This window comes from Haemaphysalis longicornis, unplaced genomic scaffold, assembly GCF_048455015.1.
Source record: "Haemaphysalis longicornis isolate Haplotype H1 unplaced genomic scaffold, Haemaphysalis longicornis Haplotype H1 scaffold_12, whole genome shotgun sequence".
Taxonomy (NCBI): Eukaryota; Metazoa; Arthropoda; class Arachnida; order Ixodida; family Ixodidae; genus Haemaphysalis; species Haemaphysalis longicornis.
The window spans coordinates 5,483,027-5,502,864 of NW_027526225.1; the positions used below are offsets into that span (position 1 = coordinate 5,483,027).

Here is a 19,838-nt window from a genome sequence, read left to right on the forward strand (position 1 = left end):
TTCATTCATGTCCCGCGGTCCCCGCCCCCGCTTCTTCAACATTGTCAAAGAGAGCTGACGACCACTCGTGATGTGTGGTTGCGTTACGTCACAAGACACTTTTTATTGGTAATCGAAATGTAGGAGCGATTCCCCCTCCTTCCCCCACCCCCCGGGTCCGGAGTGACGGGTCACTGGGCACTGGTGGACTGCTGATGGTGGTGCACAGGTGACTGGAGACCATGTAGTGAAGGGGTATCCTTCTAGAAGACGGTAGGCCGTGGAGTGATGAGCCATCCTACTGGAGGAAGGGAAGTGACTTCCACGGGAAGCGCTCCGCCGTCACCTGGGCAGTGCAACAAGGAATGGAATCGTCAGCAGCACGAGCCAGTTCAGAGACGTCAAAAAAAAAAAACTTTTCAGGCATGCGCAAGTGCGCCACTTTCCATAGCAATCGTTTTCTGTCGCTGCTACTTCTTACCGTTCACTTTTTACGAGTACAAGGAGGAGGACAAATTTACTCTGCATGAACTTCGTACCAAGGTCGACTGGGCTAGTGACATACTTCCATCACAAACACGGGCTGCGGCAATCGAACTGGCCGAAAACGCTGACAGAGCACAGGGGTTTCTGGCCGACGCCTAGGGACTCCAGTTGAAACTAAATAAAGTTTTGCTCTTTCTCTCTCGGACTGTGTGCGCACACCACTGGATAGGGCACGTCGATATGACCGATATGGCATGTACGCGAGAGTTTCGAACAGGGTAAGTAGTTTTAGCGCCTCCGAAACGTCGTTTTTATTTATTTCGATGTCGTTTTTCTATATATTATCCATTTATACATGTATATTTATATATATCTGCTGATTTTATGAAAGAGCTTGAGTCCCACATTGTAAATTTTGATAGTTGAACATTGCTATGGTCTTCGTGTTGTCTTGATTGTTGTTACTAATCTTCATTATATTGTATGTATACTGTGTAGCCCCTCCTGCTAGGGCCAAAATACTGGCCTGCAGTATCATTAAATAAATAAATTAATAAATAAATTTCGATTTTTATATCATCTTTCGTCTCGACGCGGCGCGTCGTACCGAAACGCATTGACGCCTATGTGCGCACTACAGACAAAAATGGGATTTTCTGCGTGATTTGAAACTTCGGGCTAGCTGCAACTTGCAACTATATAGACACGATGCATTCGCGGTGTCGATGCTGACATCGCCGGCGTGAAATGCAGCATGCCGAATCTCGCGCCGGCTGCAGCCTGAACGCGGCGACGAACGCCAGCTACGCCCGCAGTACGTATACGCCTCGAGATTCGCGATCGCTGCGCCGCCTGCCGCCGCTTCTCTGCGGCGTTTGCGGGATTAGCGCTGCGTGGCTGATAGGTGGTCATGCAGTGTTTTGGTTCTCTTTCGCTTCTCTTTGCCTTTCCGCGCACTAAACAACTTGTTAAGGTGACGTCTGTAAGCTAACTGCACGTTTAGGGTGCTTAAAAAAAACAGCAGCGTCTTGGTAGAGCGCTCGAACGCCAACAAGAGCTACCCGGGGAGGCGGTTCTGCGCGCTTCTTGGCCGCTCTTGCGGGCGTCGGCGACGGCAGCGGCATATCACCGCTGTCACCTTCGAACACGTCAGCACAAGTGAATTCTATTTATTGTCACCTCCTTTAGACCTGATATTGGCACCGTAAGAGGTTGGTTCGTTTTGCAGCGCAGAAAACAAATGCGGCTTTGCTTCGAATATGTACGGCGTAGAAAAATATGTTTCGGGGATGTGATAACCCAACAGCGTACAAAAACTTGTACCTTTTATGGGAATATAAGCCACGCGAAAATGTTAAGTACACTCAAAGGCTGTGCATTGTCGGATATGTGCCCACTCATGCCTTATGGTAAGAACCAAGGTATATGTTAACGACCACGGGAAAATGAATGGTCTGCAAGTCAGGAGGAATAAATAGAATAGTCGTACGGGAATAAAAAAAAAACCGAGTGCAGCTTCTGAAATGCTAAAGACGTTTGTTTGAGCAAGGTAGTATTCACCAGACCAACTAGATGCGAAATGCACTGATATTTCGCTAGACATGGGGGGGGGGGGGTGAGGAGGAGGACGCTCAACTGTCGTTGTTTACAAATGCGGAGCGTAATCAACAAATGAACGTTTTATTAATCACACACACACAAGCTGCGTGTTCACATTTCGTTTGTTTTTCGCCTTCAACGAACGGCTGATCATTCGACGGACGCATTTTTTGAAGAATACAGGGTAAGCAGTTCACAAGAAATACGAGGTGTCGTTGAAAGAGTTGATTGATTGATTGCAGGGTTTAACGCGCCGACGCAACGGAGACGATGAGGCACGCCGCAGTGGAGGGCTCCGGATTAATTTTGACCACCTGGAGATCCTTAACGTGCGCCGAAATCTCGTACACACGGGCTCGTTGGAAGAGTGTCGTATCTAGCTGATAAGGGTCTCTGATTTCGGTTTATGCTAGATTCTGCAGTCTCCCAGTGTCATACGACGATGTTCCGAAGAAGAGTTTGGTCGCGGACGTGGATTACTCTATAAGCCCATCTTCGCGCTTCTCGTGGAGGATAAATGTAACAGATGAATCTTAGCGAGCGCTCACCTCGGGACAAGACGACCCAGCATTAAATTTGCCGTCGTGTGCTGACCCCGGAGTGTAATTTTGCATTATCCATCGTACTTCTTTGGTACAATGTTTGCAAAATTTACGCCGCATTGGCTTGTTCAGGGTACTGACCAATATCTGATATGTGATATTGGCAGGCGTAACTTGCGTGCTGTCAGGTATGAGTGCTGCGCTGGATTTTGTAGTGCACAAAGTCGATTTACATCATAGTGTGTATGGCCGCAACATGACCATCGGAGGAAACACTACTTACGGAGACACTGCCACTAAATTTCAGGGCAGCGGAAATGCAATCAGCTGCATGCAAATGCTGGCTTCGGGACGCCGGCCTGCGACACACGCCCGGCGCTCATATAGATCTTTCTAAGATCGCGTCATAAACGTTTATACTCTCGTGAACACACCAGGCTTGCAAACAGAATGCCTGCTCCACGTTATTCGGTATTTCGAACGCGGACAAACGGTAAATCGATGTCTTGAACGAGCCCCAAGAGCAACAGCGACAGGGGGGAGCGGGCCGGGGACTGCCGCGCCTGCTTTCGAAACGGGCCGCTAGGGGGATTTCAGTGGCGCCCCTACAGGCCGCGCTCGAGGCGTATACGCCTCGAGCGCGGCCTGTAGGGGCGCCACTGAAATCCCCCTAGCGGCCCGTTTCGAAAGCAGGCGCGGGAGTCCCTGGCCCGCTCCCCCCTGTCGCCGTTGCTTTTGGGGCTCGTTCAAGACAGCGATTTACCATTTGTACGCGTTCGAAATACCGAATAACGTGGAGCAGGCACTCTGTTTGCAAGCCTGGTGTGTTCACGAGAGTATAAACATTTATGACGCGATCTTAGAAAGATCTATATGAGCGCCGGGCGTGTGTCACAGGCCGGCGTCCCAAAGCCAGCATTTGCATGCAGCTGATTGCAATTCCGCTGCCCTGAAATTTAGTGGCAGTGTCTCCGTAAGCAGTGTTTCCACCGATGGTCATGTTGCGGCCATACACACTATGATGTAAATCGACTTTGTGCACTATAAAATCCAGCGGAGCACTCATACCTGACAGCACGCAAGTTACGCCTGCCAATATCACAGTATCACATATCAAATATTGGTCAGTACCCTGAACAAGCCAATGCGGCATAAATTTCGCAAACATTGTACCAAAGAAGTACGATGGATAATGCAAAATTACACTCCGGAGTCAGCACACGGCGACAAATTTAATGCTGGGTCGTCTTGTCCCGAGGTGAGCGCTCGCTATAAGATTCATCTCTTACATTTATCCTCCACGAGAAGCGCGAAGATGGGCTTATAGAGTAATCCGCGTCCGCGACCAAACCCTTCTTCGAAACATCGTCGTATGACACAGGGAGACTGCAGAATCTAGCATAAACCGAAATCAGATACCCTTATCAGATACGACACTCTTCCAACGAGCCCGTGTGTACGAGATTTCGGCGCACCTTAAGGATCTCCAGGTGGTCAAAATTAATGCGGAGCCCTCCACTACGGCGTGCCTCATCGTCTCCGTTGCGTCGGCGCGTTAAACCCTGCAATCAATCAATCAACTCCTTCAACGACACCTCGTATTTCTTGTGAACTGCTTACCCTGTATTCCTCAAAAAATGCGTCCACCGAATTATTAGCCGTTCGTTGAAGGCAAAAAACAAACGAAAAGTGAACACGCAGCTTGTGTGTGTGATTAATAAAACGTTCATTTGTTGATTTCGCTCCGCATTTGTAAACAACGACAGTTGAGCGTCCTCCTCCTCCCCCCCCCCCCCCCCCCCCCGCCCCATGTCTAGCGAAATATCAGTGCATTTCGCATCTAGTTGGTCTGGTGAATACTACCTCGCTCAAACAAACGTCTTTAGCATTTCAGAAGCTGGACTCGGTTTTTTTTTTTATTCCCGTACGACTATTCTATTTATTCCTGAATTGCAGACCATTCATTTTCCCATGGTTTGATTAACATATATCTTGGTTCATGCATAATGCATGAGTGGGCACATATCTGACAATGCACAGCCTTTGAGTGTACTTAACATTTTCGCGTGGTTTATATTCCCATAAAAGGCACGAGTTTTCGTACGCTATTGGGTTATCACATCCCCGAAACATATTTTTCTACGACGTACATATTCGAAGCAAAGCCGCATGTGTTGTCTGCGCTGCAAAACGAACCAACCTAGCTCTTACAGTGCCAATATCAAGTCTAAACGAGGTGACAATAAATAGAATTCACTTGTGCTGACGTGTTCGAAGGTGACAGCGGTATTATGCTGCTGCCGTCGTCGACGCCCGCAAGAGCGGCCAAGAAGCGCGCAGAACCGCCTCCCCGGGTAGCTCTTACTGGCGTTCGAGCGCTCTACCAAGACGCAGCTGTTTTTTTTTAAGCGCCCTAAACGTGCAGTTAGCTTACAGACGTCACCTTAACAAGTTGTTTAGTGCGCGGAAAGGCAAAGAGAAGCGAAAGAGAACCAAAACACTGCATGACCGCCTATCAGTCGCGCAGCGCTAATCCCGCAAACGCCGCGGAGAAGAGGCGGCAGGCGGCGCAGCGATCGCGAATCTCGAGGCGTATACGCGCCGGACCAGAGAGCTGCACTGGCCTCGCCGTGCCGCGCTAGCGCCCGCCGAAGCGCTACGCCTGCACTAAGAACTTCTTTCCAATACCCTACGAAAACACGTGTTATTGAATTCATCTTCATTTTAAAGCAGTTACCAGAACAGTCCGTAAAAGCTATATACACACGATAAAAGATCTACACCGCAGTTAGGGTAAGCTAACCGACGCGCAGTTCGGAATGGCGGACAACTGTCAGTGGAGTTGATAACGGCTCATGCGTTTTCTCGTATGTAGATAAATTTACGGACTGTTTTGATCACTAATAAAAAATAATGGCGAGACGTCTAAAATGTGTTTTTTGTAGTATTGGCATGATTTTGTCCGTCAGAATCGCAAACGAATTGGAGACTCAAACGGCTCGTGTGGTCCTCAAGGAAGAAAATGAGCATTCTTTTTTTGTTCAATTGTTACGGCGTGTTTTTGTTTCCAGGTCAATAAACCCTTTTTAACGCATGTTTCTGGCGCACTTTACGTGTTTACTCATCACTAGGGTGTTGCGAGACAAGTCGGTTACGGAGCTAATGCAAATCTGTATGTACTGTTCCCGTAGTTCCCTCAAAGACACGTGGTTGCAGCTTCAGTTTCCTTTCTAGATATTGTTGTAGACAAGTTTATCGTATTAGCCAGTGAGTGAGCATTACGTGACCATTGATCCGGCTGGTATCACGTGGCCAACCCGGCCAAAAGAAACATTATGGTTTTGCAAAACGCGCTTAGGATTGATTGATTGATTGATTGATTGATTGATTGATTGATTGATTGATTGATTGATTGATTGATTGATTGATTGATTGATTGATTGATTGATTGATTGATTGATTGATTGATTGATTGATTGATTGATTGATTGTAGGACTTAACGCGCCGACGCAACGCAAGCGATAGGGCGCACCGTAGTGGAGGGCTCCAGATTATATGAATTCTGCTCACCTGAGAATCTTTAACGCGCGCCGAAATCTCGTGCACACTGGCCTTTTTGCTTTTCGCCTCCAGCAGTGCTTAGGTTTCCACTAAGTGCCATGAACGCCCGTGGGTCGCAGCACATTAACATTGACTAAAAATATAACATGGGTAGTCGTAACAAAGTCAACCCTGACTACAGCGGGGGGTCATGTGGTCGCCCTGTAAACCTCGAGGTTTACAGGTTTTACAGGGCAACCATATGGTAGGAGTGCCTCGAGGCACTCCCACCGTACAGTTTCTTACAAAAAATACTGGAGACGACGAAACTGACGCCGAAACTGTGCCACCGGGGAGGAAAGAATAGTACAGATTTTCATTGGCTGCGTCATTAGCTCTGCTTGTAACATTTCATTGAGTGTGGACTGAAGTGCCCCCAGAAACGGCAATACAGGTTCTTATTTGCGTATTTCGGAAATAAAAACACCCCGTAGCAATGACGAATGCGCATTCTCTTTTCTTTTCTTTTCGGTGGCTTTCTTGGCAGAAGGTTTATAAGTGAGCATTCTTCGTCTGTGATACCGGTTGGCCAAGCCAGACGTTACGAAGAACTTCTAGCTTTCGCAATAATACCCAACGAAAACACATCAGTCGCTTAACTGTAGTATCCTAAAGGAGTAAATGATGACTACAGCAGCTAAAAGTTGCTTCGTGCGAGAGGGAATCCGCACCGCGGTCAACTTACAGCTAAACGATGGGCAGCTTGTAATGGCGGACGAGCGGTGTGGTTGGCCGCGGTGCGGCTTTTTTCTCGTGCGTACGCAGCTTTTACGGGCTGTTCTCGTTGTTTATTATTTTAGAGTGATATCGGAACGAACAAATTGTGTTTTATGGGGGTTGCTGCGAGAGTTAAGGAGGTCTTTGGGACCAAAAAGTTGCCCAAAAAAGCATTTTTTAGGCATCACTTTTCTCTTGATTTGCAGTTTTTCCTCCGAAAATTCCGTACATGGAACATTACCAGGTACTTATAAAAGCCATAGAGGCCCTATTTTAACAAAAAATAATTATTTTCTCATAATTTTCCACTTTTTCGCCACGAGTGGTACGGCAGTGATATAAAATTCTCGAGAGGTACATCCCAGCATGTAGTGCAGCTTGGAAGATCATTCTTTTGCACTGTGAAGCTGAATGTTTAAACCATGCGATATGGGGAGCAGATTTTGCATGTTGTGTTTCAGTATTTGTTTAATTAGCATTGTTTTTAATTGGTTAGCAGGAGTAGTTCAAACTTAGAAGTTAGAATTGATGTAAATGTGTATGTGATTGCAAACAAAAAAACTGCTTCACATATTTCCTTCTATACAACTTCTGGTATCTACTCATATCTCGCTCGTAATCTTTTGTTGAAAAGTTTTTTTCCCTATTGTTCTCAAGAACAATCAAGAAAATTTTTTAATTAACTCGAAAACTAGTTATCTCACATCAAAACTAACAAAATATTTGAAATCTGCTAAAAAATCTGAACCAGCTCATGAAGTTTCGTCAAAATTGGTTTGAAAGCAAAAAAAAGCTTCTAAGGCCAGTGCACATGTGCCCCCCTAAAAGTTTTGTCTTTCAACGCGTGCGAATCGCAAACTAAAAATGTTTCAGCGGGACCCCTGCCCCAGAAACAGTATAAACGAAGAAAATGAGCGTGATTTGCTGATTACTGCCGCGTGCGCACATACCCCAATGTCCTTGCACTCACTGAAACGCTACAAGGCCAAGCCAATTACCCAGATACTGCAGATCTGCACCTTTTCCAGAATTAATACGGTGGCAGGTGCTACTTTAATGCAAGCGCCAGGCTTCTCCTTAGTATATATCAAGGAAAGTATGGCTCTCACCGTTTTCCCATTGACTCGCTGTGTTCACGGCTGCCATTTTACGCTTGCAGATGACCCTACGCTGGCGGCAGCGGGTACTGGGACATTACTGCGCGTGCGAGCGCGGGCCTGAAGCGGCGAGCCGCCTGTCCCTCGAACGAATATCCGCATGCGCAGTGGGGTCCTGGTACTCGCCGCAGCTAGCGTCGCGTTCACGCTATGCTAAACCTCTTAATTAACATACGTGTGGCGCAGTGAGAGTGTTCGTAAGGAGCGTGATATTTGCGAGGGTAAACACTTCTGAGGCGACAGTATTATGGCGTCGTCGGTACAACCGGCAGGTCCGTCACAGACCGGCGTAGCGAATCCAGCGTGTGGTGAGAAGCTCATAATTACATGGTCCCGAAACTATAGCATTGCGTTAGCGAACCGTGTTCGCTCACATGGCCATGGTACAGCAATACTTCTTTACGTCGCTTATAGTGCACTTCCATAATCTAGCGCCTTATATAGCACTTCTATGACGTACCTCGCGGCCCTCCGGTAACGCCCGCTTCATGCTATCCTCAGATACTGTGATACCTCATGTTCTCATATTGTTACATTATCCCAACATACTTCAAGCCGCCTGTATCAATTTGGATTAGAGGAGGTTCCCGAAAATTCCGCGAAAACGGTAGGGTTGGACGATTGGGACAAACAAGAATTTAACGTCGGGTTGACTTTTCCTGTGGCGAGTGGCAGCGAACGTTCCCCGAGCGTGGATAAAAGCGAGCGTCTTGGAGATATTATCACGAAGCCAAAGATGACGCAGTTGTTTTCAAGGAAAACAAGTTTATTGGAGCGAACTTGTGCTCCCCTAACAACTCAAAAAATACAGGCGGCGAAGCAGCAGCCGACAAAGTGACGTGCGAAGGCGAGCGCGACGATTCGAATTAATTAAAGCCGCGGCGTCTGCTCTGCAGGCTTTTATCTTTAGGCGCGAGTGTTTCTCAAACCGTCGATTTACATCCAGAAAAAAGATTTCGGATGGGAGTCCAAACCCACACACGATCCCCTGGATGGTATTCGGCGTCTCGGCGTCGGAGGTTGTAGCGGCCGGTATCCACCAGCCGCTGGTGCGTTGTACGAACTCGAGCGAGCTTGCGGGCCTCCTCCGCACGCTGAAGGTATCCTTGGACGTCGCCGTTGAGGTCGTCGTCTTCTCCGTGCGAAAGCATCGCGTCAAGCATCGTAGTCGGCCGCCTTCCGTAGACAAGCTCTAACGGCGTCATCTGCGTAGTTTCTTGGATAGCCGTGTTGTACGCAGGCGTGACATACGGGAGCACTTCGTCCCAGGTCTTATGTTCAACATCGACGTACATGGACAGCATATCAGCAATCGTCTTGTTGAAACGTTCCGTTAGTCCATTTGTTTGGGGGTGGTAGGCCATCGTTCTTCAGTGATCCGTGTTGCCGTAGCGTAAGATTCCTTGCATCAGCTCGGCAGTAAAGGCCGTTCCGCGGTCCGTGATTAGAACTTCAGGGGCTCCATGTCGCAGCCCAACTTGACTTATGAAGAACTTTGCGTCTTCTTGGGCAGTCCCCCTCGGAAGAGCAGCGGTCTCTGCGTAGCGCGTCATGTAGTCTGTCGCTACGACAATCCACTTGTTCTCGGATCGTGACGTAGGGAACGGGCCCAAAAGGTCCATTCCAATCTGCTGGAAAGGCCTCGACGAGACGGCGATCAGCTGCGGAAGTCCGGCGGGTCTCGTCGGCGGCGTTTTTCGTCGCTGGCAGTCACGGCAGCTCCGGACGTAGTGGGTGACGTCGAATGTAAGGCGGATGTAAGGCCAGTAGTACCTCGCTTTGATTTTTCCAATTGTGCGAGCTGTGCCGAGATGTCCGGAAGACGAGTCGTCGTGGTACGCTTCCAAAATTTCGTCACGAAGATCTGCCGGGATGACAAGAAGGTAATTCGTTCTCATTCCGGGGCTGAAATTTTTCTTCACGTGGACGGAGTTTTTGAGGCTGAATGCTGGTAAGTTTCGTTTGAAAGCCCTAGGCACGGCAACATTGCGTCCTTCCAGGTAGTCGACCATAACGCGTAACTTGGGGTCGGCATGCTGTTAAGCGGCTAGATCGCCCTCCGTCATGAATCCGAAGAACGCGCTGTCGGCATCGGAGTCTTGAGGTTATGTATCGACGGCGGCACGGGACAGACAGTCGGCGTCGGAGTGCTTCCTGCCGGATTTATGGACGATTGTAATGTCGAATTCCTGCAGGCGCAAGCTCCATCGCCCAAGGCGGCCAGAGGGGTCCTTCAAGTTGGCGAGCCAACACAGCACATGGTGGTCTGTCACATCCTTGAACGGTCTACCATACACGTATGGGCGAAATTTTGAAATGGCCCATATGATAGCCAGGCACTCTTTTTCGGAGGCAGAGTAGTTTTTCTCCTCCTTCGACAGACCACGGCTGGCATAGGCGATTACCTTTTCGCAACCGCTTTGCTTTTGGACAAGGACGGCACCCAAACCTATATCACTGGCGTCCGTGTGCATTTCTGTTTCGGCGTTTTCGTCGAAATGAGCGAGCACGAGCGGGCTTTGCAGGCGATCTTGCAGCTCGCAGAATGCCTTTTCTTGGTCGTTTTCCCAGCTAAAAGGCGCGCTATCTTTCGTCAAGCGTGTGAGTGGCTCTGCAATGCGTGCGAAGTTTGCGACGAAGCGCCGGTAGTATGCGCACAGTCCGAGAAATCTTCGCACGCCCTTCTTGTCTTTCGGCCTTGGGAATTTCGCAATGGCTGAAGTTTTTGCCGGGTCAGGCAGGACTCCCGCGGCGTTGACGACATGGCCCAAGAACATCAGCTCCTCATACGCGAAACGACACTTTTCAGGCTTCAGCGTTAACCCCGATATGCGAATGGCCTCGAGTACAGACTCCAACCTTACAAGGTGTTCGTCGAAAGTCCGGGCGAATACCATAACGTCGTCGAGGTATACGAGGCAAGTGTGCCACTTCAGGCCAGCTAGCAGAGAAACGGTGCTGGCGCCGTGCACAGCCCAAAAGGCATCACCTTGAACTCTTATATAGGCCGTCCGGGGTTATAAATGCAGTCTCATCTCGGTCTCTCTCGTCCACTTCAATTTGCCAGTAGCCGGTCTTCAGATCCATCGATGAGAAGTACTTGGCATGGCAGAGGTGGCCGAGGGCGTCGCCGATTCGTGGCAGGGAGTACACGTCCTTTTTGGTGATTTTGTTGAGTCGCCGATAGTCAACGCAGAACCTTAATGTGCCGTCTTTTAAATGCGAATGCATTTATTAGTCGGGGGTTGTCTTGCGTCCATCGAGCGGCGTGCGCCTGCATTCCTCCAGCGCGAGCGCACGTGAGCGCGCGCCTCGTAGTTCTGCCTTCGTCGTCGTCGTCGTCGTAAATGCGAATGCATTTCTTAGTCGGGGGTTGTCGTGCTCCGTCGGCGTGCGCCCGCAGATGTTATCTCTCCGCGCTCAATGCCGAACGCATGCGCTTGAAGCGAGAGGCTAGTTTGCTCGAAGCGGCAAGGACGGCGAGTACTGCGGTGTTAGTCTCGTGTTTAACGTGTATGGGAACTTGATATCTCACGCCGTTGCCACGTCTCCTGTTCGAGACACGTCTCCGTACAAGAACTTGTACACCCTTGCCTACACCGGAGACGGAGTCGTTGTGGTGACCGTGTACCTCGCGCCCAACCTCGCTCGAGACGCCGTTGCCGCGCAGCTGGACGCGGCTATGGAAAGTGTGCGCGTGCGCTCCAAGCCCTCTGACCCCATAGTCTTGGTTGGCGACTTCAACGTTGACGTGCGCAAGAAGAGTGGCGAGTGGCTGGTCGAGTACATGCAGACCAGGCACTCTATGCATTGTCTCTCTGCCGGCTTCGACACGTGCCCCACTACCATTCACGGGAGTTGCTGATCTGGTCTTTACGCGAAACTGTGACGCGCGTATGCTTCTCAAAGACCCTTTGACCGTGCACTTTAGCGATCACAAGGCAGTGATTGTGGCCGTCAGGTACAACGATAACACAAACAGGTGCTGATGAATAAATGATTACGTTCACACTCTCGTCATTAATTACGCCATTACTCGCCACACACTCATCGGTGCACCCAATGCATTCGCATTTCTGCACGATTCCCTTGGGGGAGGTGCGGGGGAATTTTTTTTTCTTTACGAGTACGACCGGCTCAGTCCAGGGGCTTTTATGCAGAAATGCATTATAGTCGGGGGTTGTCGTGCGTCCCTTGGCCGGCGTCCGCAGCGCGTCTGATGATGATTGTGGCATGATGCCCCTAGGGATTGGCCAACCAAACAATCCATCACGAGATAGCTTCGCGTTCAACCACCATCGTCATCTTCCCGTAGGGGAACCGCTGAAGAAGAAGGAGAAGAAGACAAAGCTGCGAAGAGGAGGGCTGCGTGAGTTTTGGCTACCGTTATCCTCCTCGGCCGGCGCATCTTCCCGATCTGAACCCGGTCGAAGAGCGGCTCATCGCGCCTCGACTCCCCTTCATGAGCATCAGGCGGTTGACTCGAGGCAACGGGCAGTTTGGAATCAAGGGACAGGCGGTGAACGTGCCCATCGACGTATCGAAGGTTGTGTGGTGCCTTCCTCGCATGGTACCCGAGGACGTTGCGTTCGACGTTCGCATTTCTGCATCCTCACAATCCCCCTCGGGGAGGTGCGGGGGAATTTTTTTTTATGGCTGTATAATGTCGTCGCTGAGCATGTCGTCGACTTGAGTCCGGATGGATTCCCACTCGTGTGAAGAGACGCGGTACGGTGACTGTCGGGTAGGTCAAGCTCCATCTTCGGTTATAATTCGGTGCTTCGCTAGGTGTGTCTGACGTAATTTTGAACTTGACGAAAAACACTCGCTGTAGCGACGCAGCAAATCTAATAATCTGTCCCGATGTTCTTGCGGCAGCGCCGGGTTCACGTCGAAAGGATGCGGCAGCTTGGAAGCACCTACGCGTGCGCATTCAAAGTTGGCGACCGCGATCACTTGACTTGCTTCTTCCGTTTCTTCGAGGAACGCAATTGCAGCGCCCTTGTTTAGATGCTGGTACTCCTCGGTGAAATTGGTGACTAAAACTTTGGATTTGCATTGTTTAAAGCGCGTGATGCCTCTTGCGACTGAGACACCGCGGTTGAGAAGCAACCTTTGGTAACTCTCTATGATAACGTCGATGTCAGGAGCAGCATCCTCACAGTAGACGGCGATCATCAAGCTTGCGCGGGGTGGCAGGGTGACGTGATCGTCGGCGATCCTTTCAGCAGCACGGTGATCTGGGTTCGGCTGCGGCGTCGTGGAGTGATCGGAGGAAAAAGTTATCGACTTGGTCTGCAGATCAATTATTGCGCCGTTGTCCGTCAAAAAGTCTATTCCGAGAATCACGTCGCGGGAGCAGTTAGGCAAAATGACGAACTCAGCAGGGTGCGTGGCGCCGCCTATGGTGACGCGTGATGTGCACGTTCCACTTGGCGTTACGAGATGGCCTCCTGCTGGGCGTATATGCGTACCGTCCCATCTTGTCGTAACTTTCTTCAGCTTAGGCGCGAATGAGCCCTCATTACCGAGTAGCCGGCTCCCGTGTCGATGAGGGCGACTACGTCAAAGCCGTCGATGGACAACTGGACATCGGCCGCCGCTTTCCTCGAGTTTCGGGTGCGTCGGGGCGTTGTATCTCGGCTTGGGCGTGTTGACGGTCGGGCACTATGCGTCGTCATTTTCGTCGTCTTCTTAGCGGTAGGCTCTGTCATTTCGGGTACGCGTCGCGTCGTGTCGTCGTTGCGTTCGGGAGACACGTCCGGGTTAGATCGGGTTGTCGGGCTGCAGGTACGGTGTTCGGTGTGGCCATGCGTCGTTGGAGGGTTTTAGTTTTTTCGCCGTTGTGCAACTTCACCTCCAGAAGTTGCTGCTTTTAGTTTCCCCCGCGTGGGCTGGGGGACCTTCCACGTGAGAAGTCAGCGGTGCTACGGCGAACGGTTGAAGCGGGCTGGTCCTCGGTTGGTGTTGGACAGGTATTCGTCGATTTCAGCAGCACAGCGGGCGATTATCGGGCGTTCGCCACACGTCGGTCTTACTCGGAGTCTGGTATTGGACTACCGGGGGTCGGGCGGGCGACAGGGGACGGCGGTAGGGCGGGGCCTCTTGACGACGGATTGGAGCAGGGCGGGGTCGATGAAGAGCTGCGGAGTACGTCATAGCTTGTGGCTCGCAGTGTACTTCGGATGGCATAGAAGTTGCCAGGGCGTTTTGAACTTCTTCCCGAATCACGTCAGTTGGGCAAAGTTTCCGCAGCTCCTCCCTCACCACTTCACGGATGGTCTCGCGTATAGTGTGTCGGAGCTAATGGCCCCGGTACCGATCGTCTCCGAAACCATCGCATTGGCTGGGCGGTCGTACTGCCTCGTTCGAATTTTCAGAGTTTTCTTCAATGCGGCAGCCTAGGGGGGTTGCGGACAAGGCAGGCAAAGAGTTCTTGCTTCACTCCTCGCATTAGAAACCTGAGCTTCTTTTCTTCAGTCATTTCAGGGTCCCCGCGGCGAAATAGTTGCTTCATCTCCTCAACGAAGTTCACGAACCCTTCGTTGGGGTGCTGCGTGCGCGTTTCCAACAAAAGTGCGGCTCGTTCTTTCCGCACGACGGTGGCGAATGTTTTAAGGAACTCGCTTTTAAAGAGATTCGAGTTGGTTAGCGAGCTTTCATTGTTTTCGAACCACGTTCGGGCTGTATCTTCCAAATAGAAGAAAACATGGCGGAAAGTTTCTTCGTCATCCCACCTGTTAAAGATGCGGACGCGCTCCAATTTCTCCAACCACTCCTCAGGGTCTTCTCCAGGGGTTCCGCGGAACGATGGTGGTTCCCGGGGCTGTCGCAGAGCGAGGGCAGGATTAGAAGCGCTGGTCATAGTGCCTGCGTTGATTATGGTGGGTTTCACGTCGTCTTCTTTCTTCACGTTATCCGGAAGCAGTCCAAACTCCGGCTGAAGACCTTGCTGCCGGCGACTGACACGAGTTGGTCTCGCTTGTCGGCTTGACGAGAGCTTAGGGTGCACGTACCCCGTACCCCCACCAGATGTCCCGAAGCCAAAGACGACGCAGTTGTCTTCAAGGAAAACAAGTTTATTGGAGCGAACTTGTGCTCCCCTAACAACTCAAAGAATACAGGCGGTGAAGCAGCAGTCAACAAAGTGACGTGCGAAGGCGAACGCGATGATTAGAATTAAAGCCGCGGCGCCTGCTCTGCAGGCTTTTAACTTTAGGAGCGAGTGTTTCTCGAACCGTCGATTGACATCCAGAAAAAAGAGTATTCTAGGCTGTTCACGTTATACTCGGTTACAACTCAAGAACGGCACCACCTCGTGTAGTGTATCACTCCTCCAAAGCGCCGGACCCGTGACGTCAGTGCGCGCGCGTTTTGAAAGGGGTTTTCTATGAATGAGTGATATCGTCTGCCTTGACTAGCGCAGTTTATTTGTCGTCACTGTAGTCGTTTATAAGCATATTAAGTCCAAAGAATCATGGGAACGGCTCACGCCATGTTCAATATATTCCCAGTAACGCCCTACTTGCGCCGCGCGGAGAAACATCCGGCTACGGTGATAAGGCCCAGCGACAGCTTCCGGTTCCTTTCTTAAGTTGTCACCGGTATAGTTCGGAACGCTCTCTCTATCAGAAGAGATAACACATGCGGCATAGAAAGAAAGAATGGAACACGCGCTTCCCTTGGCACACAGATAACACAGACCGGCGCAGCCGGGCGGTAAAAGCAAAACACAAATAAACAAACCCAATGCATGGTTCGCGCAATATGGCCACATGGAAACTATGGCATATTCTTTAAAAACCACACACAGCCTGCAGAAAAAAATAAGGGATGGGGCCTTTAGCAGAAACCAAACTCTTCCAACAACGCTTTCCTTCGATTGTGTGCAACCTATGCTTCCGTATATGCGTCCTCCGTGAGACCAGCTATTTGTTCAAGTGGTAGAAAAAGGAAAAATAATGCGCAGCTTAAGGCGGTCAGGAACGTTCATTCTACGATTTCTTTCCGAATTTTGACGCTGCGATATATAAGCCTATCCTGTGAAACTCTAGAGCTATTCGCGTCGACGAGTTGCGCTTAGTGCGTCTTGCTTGGCTTGAGTTGAGACGAAATAGCATTTCTGAGGCTGAAAAACACGCATGAGCTTTCGTGTTTGTCTGTGCCTCGCATAGAGCCCGGAATAACAGTGACTGTATACGCATGACCGGATTGAGTGTTTCTCTGTGTGGCTAGCAGATATTTTAGTACTCTGTGGTTTTGTTGATTCTCATTTCTTTTTGGTTAAAGCGACATTATGGTCACATTGAACGCAGTGTGGACATATCTGCGAAGCATATGTATCTGTGCACTGCGACTACTTCTAGGGCGGGTCGCATTCACGGAAGACGCACAGGCGGTTTTCAGTTAATGGGTCACATGCACTAATAGTACGTTTCCCGCGCACGTTATTTCAATCGACAAGCAACACAAGACATCTGCCACCTAAAGTCAGCTACCGCGCGGAGTGGTTGAACCATTAGGTTAAGCGGGCGGCACCTGCTCAAAGCCAAAGCCGAACGCTTAGAGCGGTCTTTGCGCGGCTAACATTTTACTCGCCTTGCCACCTCGCATTTGTCGCCGCGCGCGCTGGCACGATGAGGGAGTCGTGGGCTAATCCCTTCCCCAGACCAAGGGACGCCACTCGCAGGAAGAGCTGCTCCAAACCCACGCGAGCATTCTCGAGGCGAATGACCCATAAACGAACAGCGCCTACGCCGGCTTCGTAAAATCCCCAAAGACTACGCCGCGCGCCTTTTCGAGTCTAAAAGACGGCATCCTTTCGCTTCCCGTCAGCTTGTCCACCTTGACGAACGACTGAGCCACTTCCCAATGTCGGCAAGCCATAATAGCGGCGAGCGCGCTGTCCGAGAGGGAGCCCAGCACCGGAACTGTTTTCACTGCTGTGCACCCATCCGCCGTTCACTGAGACCGCTCGGTCGAGCTGACCGCATACCAACGCAACAGAGGTACTCGGGCTAAGCACCCCCGTATTTTGCCACACTTAAAGGAAGGAACACACTGCCATGCTGTTTTCCTTTCATACATGATCATGACTTTCACAAGTCCTAGACGGGAAAAGGAGCGAGAAATCAAATGCCGCACGGAAACCTGTTAGTACTCTGCGGTAGCGGCCCCCATAGACGCCGCGGAAAAACGGGGCGAAGCGGCGTAGTACAGTATAGCCCACTTATAGCGAACCCGGTTTTAACAAAATCTCGGCTATAACGAACAAACCTTCGTTTCCCCTTTCCCATTTGTCTGCATAGATTTCATGTCCAGATAAAGCGACAAACGGACATAACGAACTGATTTCCATTTCCCGATGTGTTGGTTATAAGCGGGCTAGACTGTAGTCCCGGCGCTCAGGGCGGACAGTCGCTACGATGTGCTTCGCGTCCCGACCTCGACGTGCGCAAACATTACGCCTTCACCATCTCTCCATTTAAAACTGGGCCTTGTGCACTCACCGTCGTCGAGGCCGAGGGTGTGGTTGGAGCCACTTGGGGCTTGGCCAGGGTGGAAATCTCAGCTAAGGCCCCATCGTCGATGCGCTCAGACGATTTGCGCCGCCTGGAACCCGATCGAAGTGGCCTAGAGGTCGATGCGGGGGAGGTGGCTGTGCGTGTGCTCGCGCCCGATCCGAAGGATCCAGAGGGCGATGTGCGGGCCCTCGCACCATATCCGAGTGGCTTAGAGGTCGATGTCCTGTCTCGCGATCCAGAAGTCGCTGTTTCGCATCCAGGAGTCGCACCCGATTCCAGGAACCAAGATGTCAATGAGCGGGTCCCAAGCGTTGGCTTGCGGTTCTCAGAAGCCGATCCGATGACTGCAGCAGATGCCCCGGATGCGCCAGCGGGGATCGATTGGGCAGCTTCCGCAGCCGCATTGATCGCGTCCCAGTCCGCGATGAAAGGTGGAAGGGTCGTAGCTCTCTTCCTGATTCTTGGTCGGGAGGCCAGAGCACTTCCGGAGGGTCTACAGTTGAGGACGCACTTGATAGTGTCGTGCGCGCTGGCCCTGCCGAGCATTACTTGGCTCCTGATCCATGCACCCCGGTGGTACATGCGGAGGCGCATCTCGGTCAACCTGCCCATCGCCGCGGCAGAAGCGTCGCCGTCAGCGTTGGGTGGCAGGTTACCTCCCGACGTTCTTGCTGCCCAAAGCTCTTCCTTCTTCGAGGGGCCCTTGACGTTGTAGCAGTTGCTTGAGCACAAGATCGCTGTTGCTGGCGGTGGCTGCGGAATCCACTCTAGCAATGGCGCCCACACGAGCGCGCGTGAACCCTGATAGCGTGCACGTCGTCGTTCTTCTCTACGGCACTGGGCTTCTGATTGGTGGAGAATCCAGGTTAAGGCACGCGGAAGAAGCAAAGTAAGCTTAAAATATTATCATCAGAGATAATAACTAAAATAAGATTCTGCGCGTTCGTTGGCGCATGAAAAAAAATACATTTGTAAGTGTTCACGCCTGCTTATTCGCCAAAACTCTGCCTTTCGTTCAAAACTTCAAGCGCTCGTAATATGCCAAAGATTGAAAGGGCATTCCGTGGGCTGGATACTGTGCCTTCTCCCGCGTTTATATATGTCCAGAAGCTCGGCCAGACATGTCCTCGCGCGTGTTGTTTTTGTTGTCGTTAATGAACAAGCAGACCTAGACTTGCATTAACTCTATGCTTGCATGGTGTGCCGTCAATTGCTTAAGCCAATCAACACCTTTTTACTGCGAAACAGTATAGGCACGTTGCACCGCACAGAGGCCGCTGTGTGCGCAGCACTTTTCCTACTAAAGTTGTCTTCCGCGCACGCTAGGGAATCGATAAAGGAGCGGCGATTTCTGAACAGTTATCACCCACTGCCTGCAGCATGCCGTGCCAACAATCTATGGCTTTGACACTGAGACACTGTGTAAAGAAAGGCGGTCGCTATTAATGCCTAGGTTCCTCCCTGCCATTTGTATTATCTGCAATCTGACTGGTCGGCTACAATAGCAGCGAGTGACGTACTTTCGCCTGCGTCACTTAAGCTGTTCGTTCTTCTCGGCCTTGTTATCATGACGTCACCTTAGATGCCTTCTTTGTGTGGGCGCCCCTGCGTGACTCGTGATAATACCGGCTGTTGGTGTCGGGGACAGAGCGCCGACACTTACGTAATATGAAGGCTATGAACCGAGCCAGTGATATGCGTGGCATCTTTCACAACAGAAATTACCCCCCGAACCACCAAGATATAGAGCATCAGCGCGCAACGTGCCTATATGTCTCACCACCCCCCCCCCCCCCCCCCCCCCTCCCCAGTTTTCATTCCGGTGAAGCAGATCTACTCGGCGCCGCTCCGGGGCTCCTCCTCGCCACCGCCGACCCTCTTTTAGAACGGTTATCACAACGACATGGAGGGGAAAAAAAAGTTAGGAGACGGCATGACGTCACGCAGCTAGCCTTCGCAAGCCCAGGTCCGTTGAAGCCGCTCCCTCCGCCGTTTCCCTTTCTCAAGCCGCCGCAGTCGGCCCTCCAAGGTCGGGTGGGCCGGCGGCGGCGGCGGTCTCCGACTCCGGGGCATCTCTCGTGTTTCGTTGGCGGTAGCTGTTCCCCGTCCTTCCTGCATTTGTCTGCTCGGCGATCTCATGCCCGTGTGCGGGCAGGAGTGCCGCGTACGTGCAGAAGACAAAAGCCGTGGGAAAAAAAACCAACATATAGCAGGCTTCGCGACAACGGGCCGC

The 19,838-nt window shown here is 51.1% G+C and overlaps 1 protein-coding gene across 1 annotated transcript; it reads right to left on the reverse strand.

Annotated features, from left to right (window-relative positions):
* Positions 1–80: 80 nt before the first annotated feature.
* LOC144161844 (uncharacterized) lies at positions 81–18,828 on the reverse strand. Its single transcript, XM_077692434.1, has 2 exons — positions 17,591–18,828; positions 81–325 (listed from the first exon to the last, which is right to left on the reverse strand). Exons 1-2 carry the CDS (start codon positions 18,215–18,217, stop codon positions 278–280), a joined length of 675 nt encoding a protein of 224 aa, XP_077548560.1. The 5' UTR covers positions 18,218–18,828; the 3' UTR covers positions 81–277.
* Between the last annotated feature and the right edge of the window lie 1,010 nt (positions 18,829–19,838).

Bases quoted from the DNA above. Each gene is read 5' to 3' on its own strand.
- LOC144161844 (XM_077692434.1), bottom strand. From the start codon at position 18,217: ATGGGCAGGTTGACCGAGATGCGCCTCCGCATGTACCACCGGGGTGCA. The intron at 326-17,590 runs GTGAGTGCACAA...TGCACTGCCCAG, and splicing joins CACCCTCGGCCTCGACGACG to GTGACGGCGGAGCGCTTCCC.